The following is a 14,374-nucleotide window of genomic DNA, read 5'->3' on the forward strand; positions in this document are numbered from 1 at the left end:
TGGATGATAATGTTGTTTAATTGAAGAAATAATGTAGGCCTTGCCATTTTATTGTCACCTATAGAGCCATCCAAGTGCACTATGCCGGCCTTTTTTTCAGTTCCATTCTATCAACCATCATACAAAAGTCGTCATACGCGACTGAATCGATTACGTTGGATCGGAAATGGTAAGTGAGGTGGGGTGTTGACAAAAGGAGCCTGGTTTTACACTTTCACACAGGTATGCTTGATTTGCTTAACTCTAATTGAACAGTGATTGGAATCGACACAAACCGGCTCCAGACAGGAAGCAGTAGCAGCAGGTAGTTTAATGCAACAGTGAAATAATCAGAGAATAAAGCTGTGTTTTATATCCCATCCTGTTGCTCCAACATTTTAATTCCATAACTGGTCGTGACACATAATAATGCAGAGAGCAAGCAGATATTATAAACTAAATATTTCAAATAAAACATTAAGAGTGTCAATACAGGAGAGTCAACAAGAAATGCCACAATGTGACAAAAACCAGGTTTCCAATATTTGTGCGAAGAGAGGGTGTAAACAAAATTAAGTAAGTGATCAATAATAATGAAGATAAAGGAAACTCTAAAAGGTTTATATGCTTCGGTAAGTTAATACACCAGCACCCATTTTGACCAAAGACCCTTAAGTGTGACCTTGTTCTTAAACCAACAGACATAAGTGTAGCTGGTGACATATTGCCTTGTCATGGTGGAAATGTTTGCCAAGTTATTTCACAACCTTAACCTTTTACCTACAGATAAGTGCAGGACACATTGTCTAGTCATGATGAACATTTGTGCAAAATTATTTCAAAATCTGCTTATGCATGGACAAGATTCTCTACAATGACCCTAAAAATGTAACCTTGACCTATGACCTACATATACAGATCATGCGCAAGACACCTTGTCTAATAATGGTGTGAGTTTGTTCACTATATATTTTAAAATCCCACACTGCATGAAAAAGTTACAACCTATACAAGCCAAAATACGCTTTTGACCAATAACTTAAGTGTGACCCGACCTTTGACACAGAGACCTGGCTCTAGTTTGCAACACACCACCTTACCATGGAGAAAGTTGCCAAGTTTTTTTAAGGTCCCTCTTACCCATGGTAAAGTTACAGCCAGAACAAATTGTAATACCCATTGTGACAAATGACCTTGAAGTGCGACCTTAACCTTTAATGTACAGGCCTGGATAAGCGACAAACAGTTTTGTCATCGAGAACATTTGTACATAGTTCTTTCAAAATCCCTCTATGCATGGCAAAGATGCTTAAAAGGCATTTTAGCCAATGACCTTTAAGTGTAACCTTGACTTTTGATGTACAGACCTGGGTCTTGTTCTCGATAAACAGTCTTGTCATGTAGAACATTTGGTGTTTTTTTTAATTCTTTTTTGCATGGCAAAAAGGACAGCCTGAACACAAAATGTTGACACTGCCTACCTGCTGACAAATCAAATAACCTGGATAAAGAACAAATTCAGCAGCAGACTGGTTAAACCAATTAAACAAACACTTTTCAGGAAAAGCAATGAAACAGAACATTTAAGAAAATACAAATTCACAATATTCTGGACAGTTAAAACAGGCTACTTCCAAAACAAGCTGCTTAATTCCTGACAGATTATGAAGCTTTAAAACATGTCATTTAGCAATCCACATGCATGCCAACCATACTGAAACTCTTTTAAAGCCCTCACATAATAAATAATTTATCTACATGCAACCACCAGGGGGCCAGATAATGTTACTTTTATTATCATTATCACCAAGACAATCAAATAAATTCCTCAATGATGCGCCTGTCAATAAAACAACAGGCAATAACTCATTTTACCACGGAACATTATAAAACTTGACTTTTCTTTAATGCAGTGTTTGTCATAAAGCTATTTTACGAGGCCACCCATCAAAAGAAGATGTCATATTCTTTGCAAATAAAAAAGTATTGAAATGGAAAAACAAAATCAGAATGAATCAAATAAATGCTTAAGGAATCCCAGCATTTGTTTATATATGATTATTGTTTATTGACACTGGTATTTGCATAGTAACTTCCCTTTTTATTGAGACTGATACTTAGACATGTCAGAGTTACTCCCCTTTGATGTAAAATGACCATTTGTAATTTAAAAGGAGTCATTTAGGAAACACCAAATCTAACATGTTTCTGGCATATTATTATTGTCAGTTATCATCGATACTAAGTTCATTATGTTACTTATTGTATTCATTAATGTACTGTGCCAATTATTCTTTAGTATCGTTTACAATGTTAATTATCGGGACAACATATTATTTGGTAAATATCTGAGTATGTCTCATTCATGTATATTCAGACTGTGTTCATTGTTGATTTATATAAAGATATACAAAAAGACCACGTTCTTATAGTTTATTGTTCCCAAGTGCCCATTATGCAAAACCCACCATTATTTTCGTTCATTGATCCCAATTGCCCATGAGGCAAACTCCACCATTATTTTTGTCATAGGCACACAATAGTGACAATACATTATTTCATTAGAAACATATATACTAAGTTTCATGTGGGTTTTTTTAATGAATTTTGAGCCATTCCTCAAAAGGTATAACTTTACAATTGTTGCACGACTCCCCAGACTACAAACACAAACATGATAAAGACTAAGGAAATACCTCTGTGCTTGTATTCATTATGCATCTTAAGTCATTTCCTAACTTAATTTACTTTCCTACTTTAAGAGTCTCATTGGTCATAACTTAATAATTTCTTAAATACATTACTTTCATAGACCTTGTTGAAAAAATCATAATTTTATTTTTTTACAATTCTCTTAAGTTGACTGAAAAAAATAAGATTTAAGTTAGGAAAAGACTTAAGATGCTTTATGAATACAGCGCCAGCTTTTTATTTCCAATATCTAAGTGTAAGAGTTTTGAGCAAGAAAAGTAAAAGAAAATGTCATCTTTTTATAAAATGGGTTTGCCCACAAGAATTTTTTTTTTAGTAATGTTCATAGTTTAATACAGGGAAATTTCACACAAGACTTGAGACAATCTTTCCACTTTGTTAACTACATGTTTGTCTAACCTAATACAAAACCGTCCAAATGACATATTTTGTTACTTCCACTATCTTGAGCACAGAACAAGACATGTGCTCTGACAGAAGAGCTGTATTTGACCTAGGTTTCACTATTGAGAAGTTTCCATAAGGTCATATTGGTAAGCTGCAATACAACATGTATGCAACCGCGAATGTTATTACAAATGACATTTGAAGGAAATATGATGCAGTGTGATTAATTTAAGTTGCTTATAAAGTCCGGTCAGGCATGTGCGGAATAATACACGCTATAAAGAAGAGTTACACGGTCAATGGAGCACACAGCTAGATGCTGAAGGCCATCTTACATTTGTCTCATTATGATAAAGAGCATGGCCATTGCCCAGGAGATGTGTGTAGTATTATATTGCTAATAAAATATAATTACTTTAAAGGACTTTTACATTATCAAGGTCATCTTGAATGATAAATATTAATGTTACTTACTACAGGAGTGGCTGTTCTTGATCAAGTTCTTCAGCAAAGAGCACAGCTGTCAACTGAAAAGTAGAGTTTTTAAAATTTCTTAAACATTTCTATAAAATATATACCATCATTTATTATACTGGTATACCTTATTCACTTGTTCTATTGCCTTATTAGCTGAACTAGATACTGAAACTGTGACCTTTTCTCTATAGACTTATCAAATACATATATATTAATACATGTACAACAAGCTGTAAATATGTTTATGTTTTATATATAAATAAAAGTCTGTGTGCTGCCAAAATTGACCAACTCTATTGTGAACTATTGTTTACTGTTTTCAGACAAACTATCATTGAAAGATTCATCTTTATCAATAAACAGTATCATTCACAAGCACAAGTTCATCATAAGTATTATCAGAAGTATCAATATTATGCATCACAAAAGAGTACACAAGAACTTTTCTTTCTTTTGATGAGTTAATATTTAATAAAGGAATGTGATACATTACAATGTAGGTATAGTTACCCAACAGTTGCTTATTCTTTATTGAAAGCAAACAACAGTTACTGCAAGCACACTTCAGATCCCCGACATTGCACAACTGCTTACTAAATTGAGAGCATATAAAAAATACATTCAGATGATTACAAATAAAGATTCTATAGTGCCAGGCAAGTACCGTCTGAACCATCCAATTAATCATGGTAGTTATACAGTAATTCCCTGCATTTCTGCTATACTTTATGGTTTCTGTACATCTAAAAAAGTAAGCTATTTAATTAAGGATAATATAACATTTCAACGTAGTCGGTTAAAAAGAAAGTTAAAGGGAAGTAACCATTACAGAATGAAGAAAATGACCTATAAGAGTTATTCCCCTATGTTAACACTCTTACCTTTCATAGTGGTAGTCCACTCAAGACTCCGAGTCCAAGACAGCAGTGGACAGGCTAGGAAATTGATACTTATACAGCTTCACTGCTTTGAAATACCATGATTTTTTTGTTTGGTGTAATTAGAAAACATGTCTTTTAGAAGCGCTTTTTTCATTCTTTCCTTTATTCATTTTCATTCAATTTTTATTAACACTCTTTGAAAGGAAACTTTTTACGCAACTGTAAAAACTCTTCACAATTATACATTTGCTTAGTGTATTGCACTTAATTGTACCAGGAAGTTAAAATTATAAAGTCCTTGCTTTCTAAAGGAACCTTTAAATACAGTGGTCGAAATTAGCACAAGCCTGCAAGCCCTTAACTGGTAAAATGCTTTTCGGGCTTGCTCAAATTCTGGGTTTTATACAGCAGGGCTTGTTCAAAAATGTAATGGCAAGCATTAATATATGAATTCAGGCTTGTTCATCCAAAAGAAAAATTTCGATGACTGTAAATATGTGGCAATTTTCACTTAAAATGGAAATTAAATCAAATAACATAAAATTATTTGCTGGGAACAATGCAGAACTTCGTCTTGTGACAAGAAAACAAAGTAATATAATAAACTGTTTTAATAATTTAATATCATGCAAGAAACAAGACATGCACAAACAATATATCTTACTTCTACCTCCAACATTCACTACGAAGAGCAGCTGACCCTAAAATTTCTCGACTAATCCGGCAGAGGCCCCTTCACAAAGAATCCAAATTGTACATAAATGGGTCAGTTAGAATGTTAAACAAACTATGAGGAGCAGCTGACCCTTAATTTTCCTGCCCAATCAGGAGGAGGCCCTGCTAGACCCCTTTGCTCAGCCACCTTATTGTAGGTAAATGGGTTAGTAAGAATGTTTAACACACTATGGATATCTTCAAAATTGTTTTTCTGTGTCTGTTCTATGACAGCCTGTGCTATCCAGTTTCTCAGGATATATCGAGGGTTGGTTTTCTTCATTATGCTCTGCCGCTGTATCTCGGAGATGTTTGCATCCTCAAGCTTCTGTTTGTAAAGATTCAGCCAACTTTCAAACCATGAATGGTTTACCAGGTCTGGCAGTGTCCAATATTCCGGGAAGAGTGAAGTGTCTTTGATATATTTGTTCAGATCTTTTAAACTAATCTCCGACAATTCTCTGAATGTCATTGTGAAATCTGCTTTTGTATCTTCCATTATCTTCAATAGAACAGCCAAAAACTGTTCATCATCTTCTGTATATGTGGTCATTCCAACAAATCCTAACTTTTTCAGGAATATTTCCATATATTTTGATTTAAAGATTCCCGAATAACCATCTAGTATAATGTCCGCTTGTTTCTTCTGCTTCTTGTTCATTAAAGGTAGCAGTGCTATTCTTAATTTATTCAAATTAAACCATCCAACATCAGGCTGTCTCTCATACTTGTACAAGCCCTCATCATCTGAGGTGTTAGGCACAAACTGTGGATCATAGTTGTCCATAAAACCAAAAGGGCCATAGTCAATTGTCAGGGACAAAATACTAAAATTGTCCGTATTGCACACCCCATGAGTAAAACCCACACTCTGCCAGAGCGCTATCATCCTTGCAGTTTTTTCTACAATTTCTTGGTAGAAGGCTAACACCCGATCAGGATCCGATGCATTAATGAAAGGGAAGTAATTCACAATGATAAAGTCGACAAGAGAGCGCAAGTTGTCTATCTCATTATGAGTAGCCAGGATTTCCAAGGAGCCGATTCTGAACCAGGAGGGTGCCAGTCGAAGAACCACAGCAGCCCGCTCCTTTTTTATGTTGCCATTATAGAACTGGTCACGTATTACTGGGTCATCACTGACAACAAGACTGGCAGCTCTTGTTGTTGGAATTCCTGAAATATTCATATTTAATTGGGATACAGTGATTATACACACACCATATTACTATATTGCATTAGTTCATGACTTTGTACTTTTAAATTTTTCATTTCTTATTAAAATGGCATTCTGGTAATTAGGGCCCTTAAAGACAAGTGAGTGCTTTTATTATGCAATATGACAGTGTCTCATTTAAATCAAAATTAAGTGTTGGAAAAAGGGGTAAACAAAGTGAATTGGCACACACGCCAAAGCGCTACATGGCGATCATGAAAATCCCCTGGTATGTGACCCAAATCCCCTAAAATTCTGTACAAAATCCCCTGGGGAGCCTTTGAAAAATAGGGCATGTATGTAAAGTATAGAACAGAAACACCAAGAACCAGTATTAACCCCTCCATTTTGAACAACAATAAAACACAAGTTGAGTTTAGAGTTCATAGATGAGGCAATCACTGTTGTTGTTGCTGTTGTTGTTGTTAATGATGATGATGATTATGATGATAATGATGATGATGTTGATGATGATGAGGATGATGATGATGAGGAAGAGAAGGAGGATGAGGAGGTATTGAAAGATCGATATTAACAATACCATATAAATAGACACAAAAATATGAAGAACAAAACAATAAATATGTAACAAACCCAGCGCAAACATTGCTTCGCTGCAGAGGAACTCCCGAACAGAGGAACGTATCACAGCCTTCCCATCCCCCCTCCGTGAGTATGGTGTTTTTCCTGAGCCTTTCAGCTGGAGCTCCCATCTCTCCCCTAGATGGTTCACATACTCCCCCAGCATAATTGCTCGTCCATCACCAAGCTGACCAGCCCAGTGGCTAAACTGGTGTCCACCATACCTGCAAAAGACATAAATATATATTGATCTTTGTTACTTTTTCATGAATAAACACAGGGAAAATCTGGAAAAGCCCATTATTGGTTAACGTGAAGCATTGTTTCGAATTTTAATGATCATCAATACTTCATGAAAATAAATTTAAAACACATAATAGTCATATAATTTTAGTCTTGAAGTTCCATGCATAGACCATTTCATGGAGTTTTCTTCCAAGTTCAGGCTAGGGTTTACATGGCCTGCCACATAAATATCTGTCTGTATGTAAATATGGTATTATAAGAAATAAAGCATTTAAAACTTTTGTTACCAGTACATTTATTTTGGCAAACAAATAAATGTGAATTTGTTACACAGACATGCTATTAATTTTTAACATGGTAAATCAGTTGAGACAGGCCAATAATAAATCAAAACGTTAAGCAAGTTTGTGTCTTAATTCAAAATACTAATTTAAAAGTAAAGTTAACCTGGACCTCTTTGTAAGAAATGAAATACCAATTCACAATGGTTTAGGGATAGGTGAGTCACCTATGTCCTTAATGGTACTCAATGCCTGAAACAAATAACACATCCTACTCCCAGTCAATGCATACTGGTTGAGTTGTACTAACCAATCAGTTTATAAATACCACTAGCAACAACAACAAAGTTTCGTCAAATTTACGTAGGTAAATCCTTAAAAATCCCTGTCAAAGTCCCAAGCAGTTTACAGGTAAATATGTAGCACCCGGGAAAATGACGTCACACACCACTTGCACATTTTTGAGGCCAGTCTTTTGTTACAAAGAAATAACTGTAACTGTTATACATGTAGACGCATCAATGTTGCCAAGTACGGTATTCATTGTTATTTTTCTTCCCTCTTATGCAAACATCATGTATTTGTTTTATTTGGTTTCTGAAGTGTTTTGGTTAATTATCATGTAATTGCTCAATATAATTTTAATCGTTATTATTGCCATGGGTAAGGAATATTATTGGATTTTTTGAAGCAAGGGACGCAACTCTATCAATTTCCTTGCCAATTTTGATTGAGTTGATTCCCATTCACAGTAAAACAGTTGCAGAATATCAATTTATTCTTAGATAAATATAACTTTTAAAGTTATCCAGATTTACATACACAATGCCACCAAGTAAGGGATGAATTACTGTGTATTAAATGAAGGTTTGTCAATCATAAATCAAAATATTTTGTGAGTACAGTAAAACAGCGCTCGTTCGAACAGGCTGTCGTTCGAGAACCGGCTATAGAACCATAGTAAATATAGACGACTTCAAACTTTAATACTCTGAAAGATATTTCATAACAGACAGGAAAATTTAAACTCGGGTCATTCAAAACATCGGTTACCTAGAGGTTTCAGCTCGGACCCCAGCGTCCCCGAGCAATCTCAATTTTACTGTATGTACTTTGGCAGATGCTGAGGTTTTAACCAAACATGGTTCATGCCGAGTTTAAAGATACTACAACCAAAACTTGCTAAGACATTGTTAAAAAGCTGTCAATACAGTTTGGATTTACAAACTCAACCAGTAGAGCCTAAAATTCTGTATTTATCATTCTGTATTTCCTGACACATAAATATAACCTACAAATTTTGCATTATCGTTGACAATACATACCAAATCACAGAAAAATAGGTATGTTAGTTACTGGTTATTTAATGCTTATGAAAATAACATGCCTTGTCAAAAAGAATGCATTTAAGTTACGATTTAATTGTCAGGGTACATAATCAGGGGTCGACACTAACCATTTTTCCAAGGGATCCCGAAGGGACACCAACATTTGAAATCAGGTGTCCCTTCCTGAAATTAGGAGTCCCTTCCACTTTTTACATTTTTTTCATTGTTGAGCCTGTTTTAATATTAAATTCAACATCCTTTTACTTTTCGATTTGTAATGCAAGTATACACCACCATATTATACATGTTTTCAGCAGCATGTAATGACAGGTTAGTAGCACTGAATGGCAGTGAGGTATATTTTGGTCTCTAAGTTGGTAGATTGGGTTCAAAAGCGGGAGAATGTCTAAGTCCCTTTTTTTCAGTCAAAAACAGAGATGGATACAATGTAAACAAAAACTTGATGTTGTTACTATTTTTAGATTTTTGGAAAATACGCATAAAATACATCATGGTTCAGAGTCTTGTCAAATGTCCGTGCTTTTCATTAAGAAACTGTAGGAATATTACATCTTGCTTGTGAAAACTCCAATCAATATTTAGTAGAGCTGTTGATAAATCAATCAGACTGCCCAACAGACGTAGTGCATACTGGAAGAGCAGACGACCAAAAATTGTGTATACATGTTAATTTTCGCGCCAAAAAGCCATAAAATTTTATAAATTAATGAATAAAACCCTGCAAATTTTATTTCATTATTTTTTTTATCAAAGCGTAAAATATATGTCTTTAACATTAACAAAAAATATTGATAAGTTGAATGCTGAATGTAGGATGCTGTTCTTTTGTGTCGTAAATGTTACTGTAAATACTCAAAGGTCGTATCCTATTATATAAAAGGTATCACAAGAGTTGGCATCTTTTTGGGCGGTTCTGACACATGAGCAAAACAATTCCACATAAGTATTTTACCGATAATAAATCTCTGTCAGCTCTGACCTTGTTTAAAATGGAAACAACAAAACGGAAGCGTTAACCTTGTGAAATGACCTGTTTATTTATAGATTCATGACGTAACTATAGTCAAATAGTCACGTATACTTTCGCTTTGATGAGTCTGATAATGATAATTAATAAGATCGTTTTGACATGTGCTGTCAAGAAATTTAGGGGAGCCCGAATTTAGGTAATTAATTAATTAAATGCTACTTATTTATTGATATTTAGCGTTTATCAGTCAAAAATTTAAGTGTCCCGACGGAATACCGGACTTCGAAGTTCAGGTGTCCCTCCTGAAAAATTGGTGTCCTTGGGATCCCGGGACCCCGTTAGTGTCGAACACTGATAATATAGTTTTAGTGATTTGTCTAAAAGAATAAAATTTTCAAGGCTCTCAACTGCAAACCACTTGCACTGAACCTATTGTATTAGAGTGCATCAAAATTTGCTAATGATTTTCATATCATCAAACATACCTATGTGCAAATAATATCTGGTTGCGTACATTTAAATCTCCATTTGCAAACTTAAGAAAGTCAGTTTGTGCGAGTGCCCTGTCTGGGTCCAAATTAAGAATGTCCGACAATACTTGATCACTGACAGCTGCAAGTTTGGGATTTCTTTTCAGTGGTTCTGGTTTGATTTCTGAAAATAGGACATTCCTGACTTCACGAACAAAGTTCTTTTTGTCTGTGTCAATAGGAAAGTGTGTTTTTAAAATGCTTGTTGAAAATATCCATTGACTAATGTCAAACAGATGCCACTGAGGTTTATTCAAGCACACATTGTTGACAGTCATAAACACAGATGCATTAGAATAATTCATGCAATAATTATGCGTTTTTTCATGACCAAACAATAAAACTATTGTCAAAAAGTGTGTTAGCAAGAAAAAGAGCAGACTGCAATTTTTATCCACCATGTTGTCAATTTTTCTCCATAATTACTTCCCTTTAATATAGGTTAAAGACTACTAGAATAAAAAGACAAAACGTCCCAACATAAAACGGTATACGAAACTGGGAAGGGCTTGAAAGGGATACTACTCTTATTCATATTCGTGTATTCACTGATATTTGTGTAACTGACCATAACACATGCTGGGAGTCTAAGTGCACACCGGACATATATTTAGGGTCATAAACAGACCGAACTGCCATAAACCGATTATATCACACCGTTGTAACTGAACAGATAATTTTAAGTGAGGGGAGGGGGAGGGGGTGCAAAGTTATACGCTTGACAGTGGGTATCGGTAACCCAATTCCCAATAGGTTTCCCCTTATCTGTCAGATCGCAGACAACATGTTATTTCATTTTTTTTTCTTTCAGCTGGAAATCTATCAACGTGGGTGTACAACATGTCACTGTTGTTTATTGCCTACATCAACGGCATTGTCGCCGATATCCAGGTCCGTAGCGCCCACCTTTTTGCTGATGACACAGGCTTATGCATTGTCGTGGAAGACCCGGTCGAAGATAGCCGCATTTCTAACAAGGATGTGGCATCACTTCTAAGATGCTCAAATTCATGGCTGTCTTCTTCAATACAACGCAAAACAGAATCTATGCATTTCGAAAATAAAACGGGATACTCGCCCGGATAGTATCATGGATCAAGTACCTGTAAGTCAACTCATGTCGTACGACGTAAGATAGCCATCCTCGTCATGTATTGTCAAAGGTCAAGGTTGGTAAGTCATGGGCCATGTCAAACATTACCTTGAATTAAAAGGGGGCATTTATTTAACTTGTCATAAAATGTGTTATAAACATTCTTTGATTGAAATAGAACAGGTTCGGTAAATAAAGCTTGGCAGCGAATATATAACCTACGGTTCATGAAAGTTTATCTCGCCCAAGTATCGGATGCATGAACATATCCTTCGTCAGGTCGCATCTTGATCATTGTGACGTGACAGGGGATACCTGCTGGTACGATCCCTCAGAATAAAATCGAATCCGTCCAAAACAAGGCTATATCACATTTTATAACAAGGCTGGACTAAACTAAACTGGATGTCTATGGCTAAAAGAAGGCACCACCATATCCATCATACCTCTCTGATTTTATTCCCGCTCACAACTACCAAGCATGCTAGCTCCGTACTGCTTTTGTCATTCCAACACATCATGCTCTCACCCAAACATGCTCTTACCCAATCCTTCGGTTCTTCTTTCTTACCAAGATACAAGATACAATTAAGAATCTTTATTTAAAGTCGGGTATGTGTTAACAAGAAACATTAGCTCAATGAGCCATTTTCCGACATGAATAACAGACATGCATATCCTTTGAAAGTATTGCTTAGAGGAGGTATGATATGTATGATGTTATTTTGATATTACACCTATCACTATAAAAGAATGTTAATTGAAAATGTAAAGTCGTAACACCTAAACAAAATACATGCCGAAAGAAAAACACAAGTAGTTGTAAGTGTTCGACAGATGTTATGTAAATTTGAACAATCATAATTAGATATTAGCCAATGTAGTTAAATTTAATAAGTTGTTATTTTAGTCAAAGAAGTCCGCTGAAATCTTTTCTGGTATTTGAATGTCATATATTGTTCAGTGGGTGTAAGCCATCCCACTGAAAACAAAACTCCTTTTCCGTTAAGACAAAGGATAAAAGAAATTCAGTGAAACATCTTATAGTTCTCAGTTCCTTGTATTTTTTAAAGCAAAAGGGTATTATTAACACATTGAACATTTACAAGAGGGACCTGTCCAGGTGCGGATCAGCCTTCTATATTCCAGGTAGTTTTGGGAGACCCTTATTTCCTTTGGGAGGCTTTTCCATACCTGACTGGTCTCAAAGCGGAGAGATTTTCCCATATTTAGTAGTTCTTACCGATGGAACGTCTACACAGTTTTCATATCTCAGATTAAAATTACATGTCTTTAAAGTTACAAGGTTTTGAACATATTCTGGTGAGATACCATACAGACATTTGTAAGTTTCAATAGCGTTGTACATGTATCTTACCCTGCTCAAATGTAATGTTGGCAATTGAACTCTATGAAGATTTTCGTAAGTTGAGGTGTAATCATTAAAAACAATTTTTACCCATTACCATTCGAGATAGAAAGCTCTCAGTGTAGAAAATATAATCACACTTCTAACATTTAAAAGAAATCTTCAAACAGACCGAAACCACGATCAGCTCCTCCCCTAAAACTCAGAAGCAGAAGAATGCAAATGCACATATGAAACGAAAGGATGCAGCACATTGTCATTTTAGCTTCATCGTTGTAGTCTTTAAGTATCATCACACTTGCGTTACGTGGGGCAACCACTGTTTACCTGATCCATCATCTCTTTTTTAAATCTGCCCTGTGCAACAACGAACATCTTCGAAGACAAAGAGTTGTGTACTTCATTGCTTCAAATACTAAGTAAATGGTTTGAAGCCTAGTGTTGAGAGCACGATCGGATGAGTAGTTGTAAACCAAATGCTGGGCAATCTGTTGGACACCTTTATTTCATATTTGGACATTTGATAATGCTCTCTCAGTTCAGTATATTATTCTATCAACTTTTTATGTTTTTAAAATTCTAATTACAATTTCGTTCCAAATGTGCTACACCTTTTCTAGTAAATAAACCTAAATTGAATCTATTCCAAATCCTTGTTACTGTTATAAGCCATATTATTTAGTTATTTTTACAATCAATGGGTCGTATTTTATATAATACCAATCACTATCCTTAGACACGCCTCAGTGATTTCATTCAGTCTATTGGTCAACTAAATTTACTGCCCAATCACACCCAAATTATACCCTTGAAATTAAGTTAATATTAAGATGGATATTGAACATGTTTCCTGAACAATTAAACTCACAAATGGAAGAAATGGAAATGAACTCACGTATGCATTTATTTAAAATGCTTGTCTTTCAATCCAAAATTAGACATTTGTTTTGAACTTCATGCATTTATTTATGTATTTCATTGAACTGAATAATGAAGTTTGAACTTACCCTAACCTTCTGGCAAATGCATATCAATAATATAAAGAAAACTGCAGGGACAAGCCCAGCCTATAAACCCTGTTTATTGTAACCATGTATGAACCAAAACGTATCTGAACGAGTCACACAAAGTAAAAACACCACAAGCACACCACGCTCCCATCTTAACAGTTTTACAAATGAGTGATGGGATTTGCACAATGGAACAGTCGAGCCATGTTTTTCTTAGATCTTAGCGAAGTGTGTCAAACAAAACACACTGGTGGAAGGTTGCATAACTGATAACAATTTTGAAATAAAAAGAACACACAACTAAATAAGAGCATTGAAATGGATGTCAATGGTTGTCTATTTTTCTTAGCTGACAAATGTTAACCAGCATTATAGCCAAGAGTGGTGGTCTAACATTCATAATGAATATAGTTGTATGTGAATATCATCAATGTTTGTTAAAGTGACATTCTTATTCAAAACATACACATGTATAACAAACATGAATTTTGAGCGATAAACCTTCAGCACCTTACTAAATAATGCATTTATGGAAAATATTAATTACTGATAACAATATTATAACCGTGTTTTAATAG

The 14,374-nt window shown here is 35.0% G+C and overlaps 1 protein-coding gene across 3 annotated transcripts; it reads right to left on the bottom strand.

Annotated features, from left to right (window-relative positions):
• Positions 1-5,039: 5,039 nt before the first annotated feature.
• Positions 5,040-10,733, bottom strand: LOC128226885 (protein adenylyltransferase SelO-like). Of its 3 annotated transcripts, none has more exons than XM_052936988.1 (3): positions 10,280-10,733; positions 6,961-7,172; positions 5,040-6,326 (listed from the first exon to the last, which is right to left on the bottom strand). In XM_052936988.1, exons 1-3 carry the CDS (start codon positions 10,723-10,725, stop codon positions 5,224-5,226), a joined length of 1,761 nt encoding a protein of 586 aa, XP_052792948.1. In that variant the 5' UTR covers positions 10,726-10,733; the 3' UTR covers positions 5,040-5,223. The 3 variants fall into 3 exon arrangements, with proteins under 3 accessions (XP_052792948.1, XP_052792949.1, XP_052792950.1); XM_052936989.1 differs by having other exon boundaries at positions 10,309-10,437; XM_052936990.1 differs by lacking the exon at positions 10,280-10,733 and adding an exon at positions 7,839-8,221.
• Between the last annotated feature and the right edge of the window lie 3,641 nt (positions 10,734-14,374).

This window comes from Mya arenaria, chromosome 3 (assembly GCF_026914265.1).
Source record: "Mya arenaria isolate MELC-2E11 chromosome 3, ASM2691426v1".
In the NCBI taxonomy this organism is placed as follows: Eukaryota; Metazoa; Mollusca; class Bivalvia; order Myida; family Myidae; genus Mya; species Mya arenaria.

Coding starts and splice junctions, on each gene's coding strand:
- LOC128226885 (XM_052936988.1), bottom strand. CDS start 10,725: ATGGTGGATAAAAATTGCAGTCTGCTCTTTTTCTTGCTAACACACTTT. Junction 7,173..10,279: donor CAGATATTATTTGCACATAG/GTATGTTTGATG, acceptor TGTCTTTTGCAG/GTATGGTGGACACCAGTTTA. Junction 6,327..6,960: donor CGAAGCAATGTTTGCGCTGG/GTTTGTTACATA, acceptor TGAATATTTCAG/GAATTCCAACAACAAGAGCT.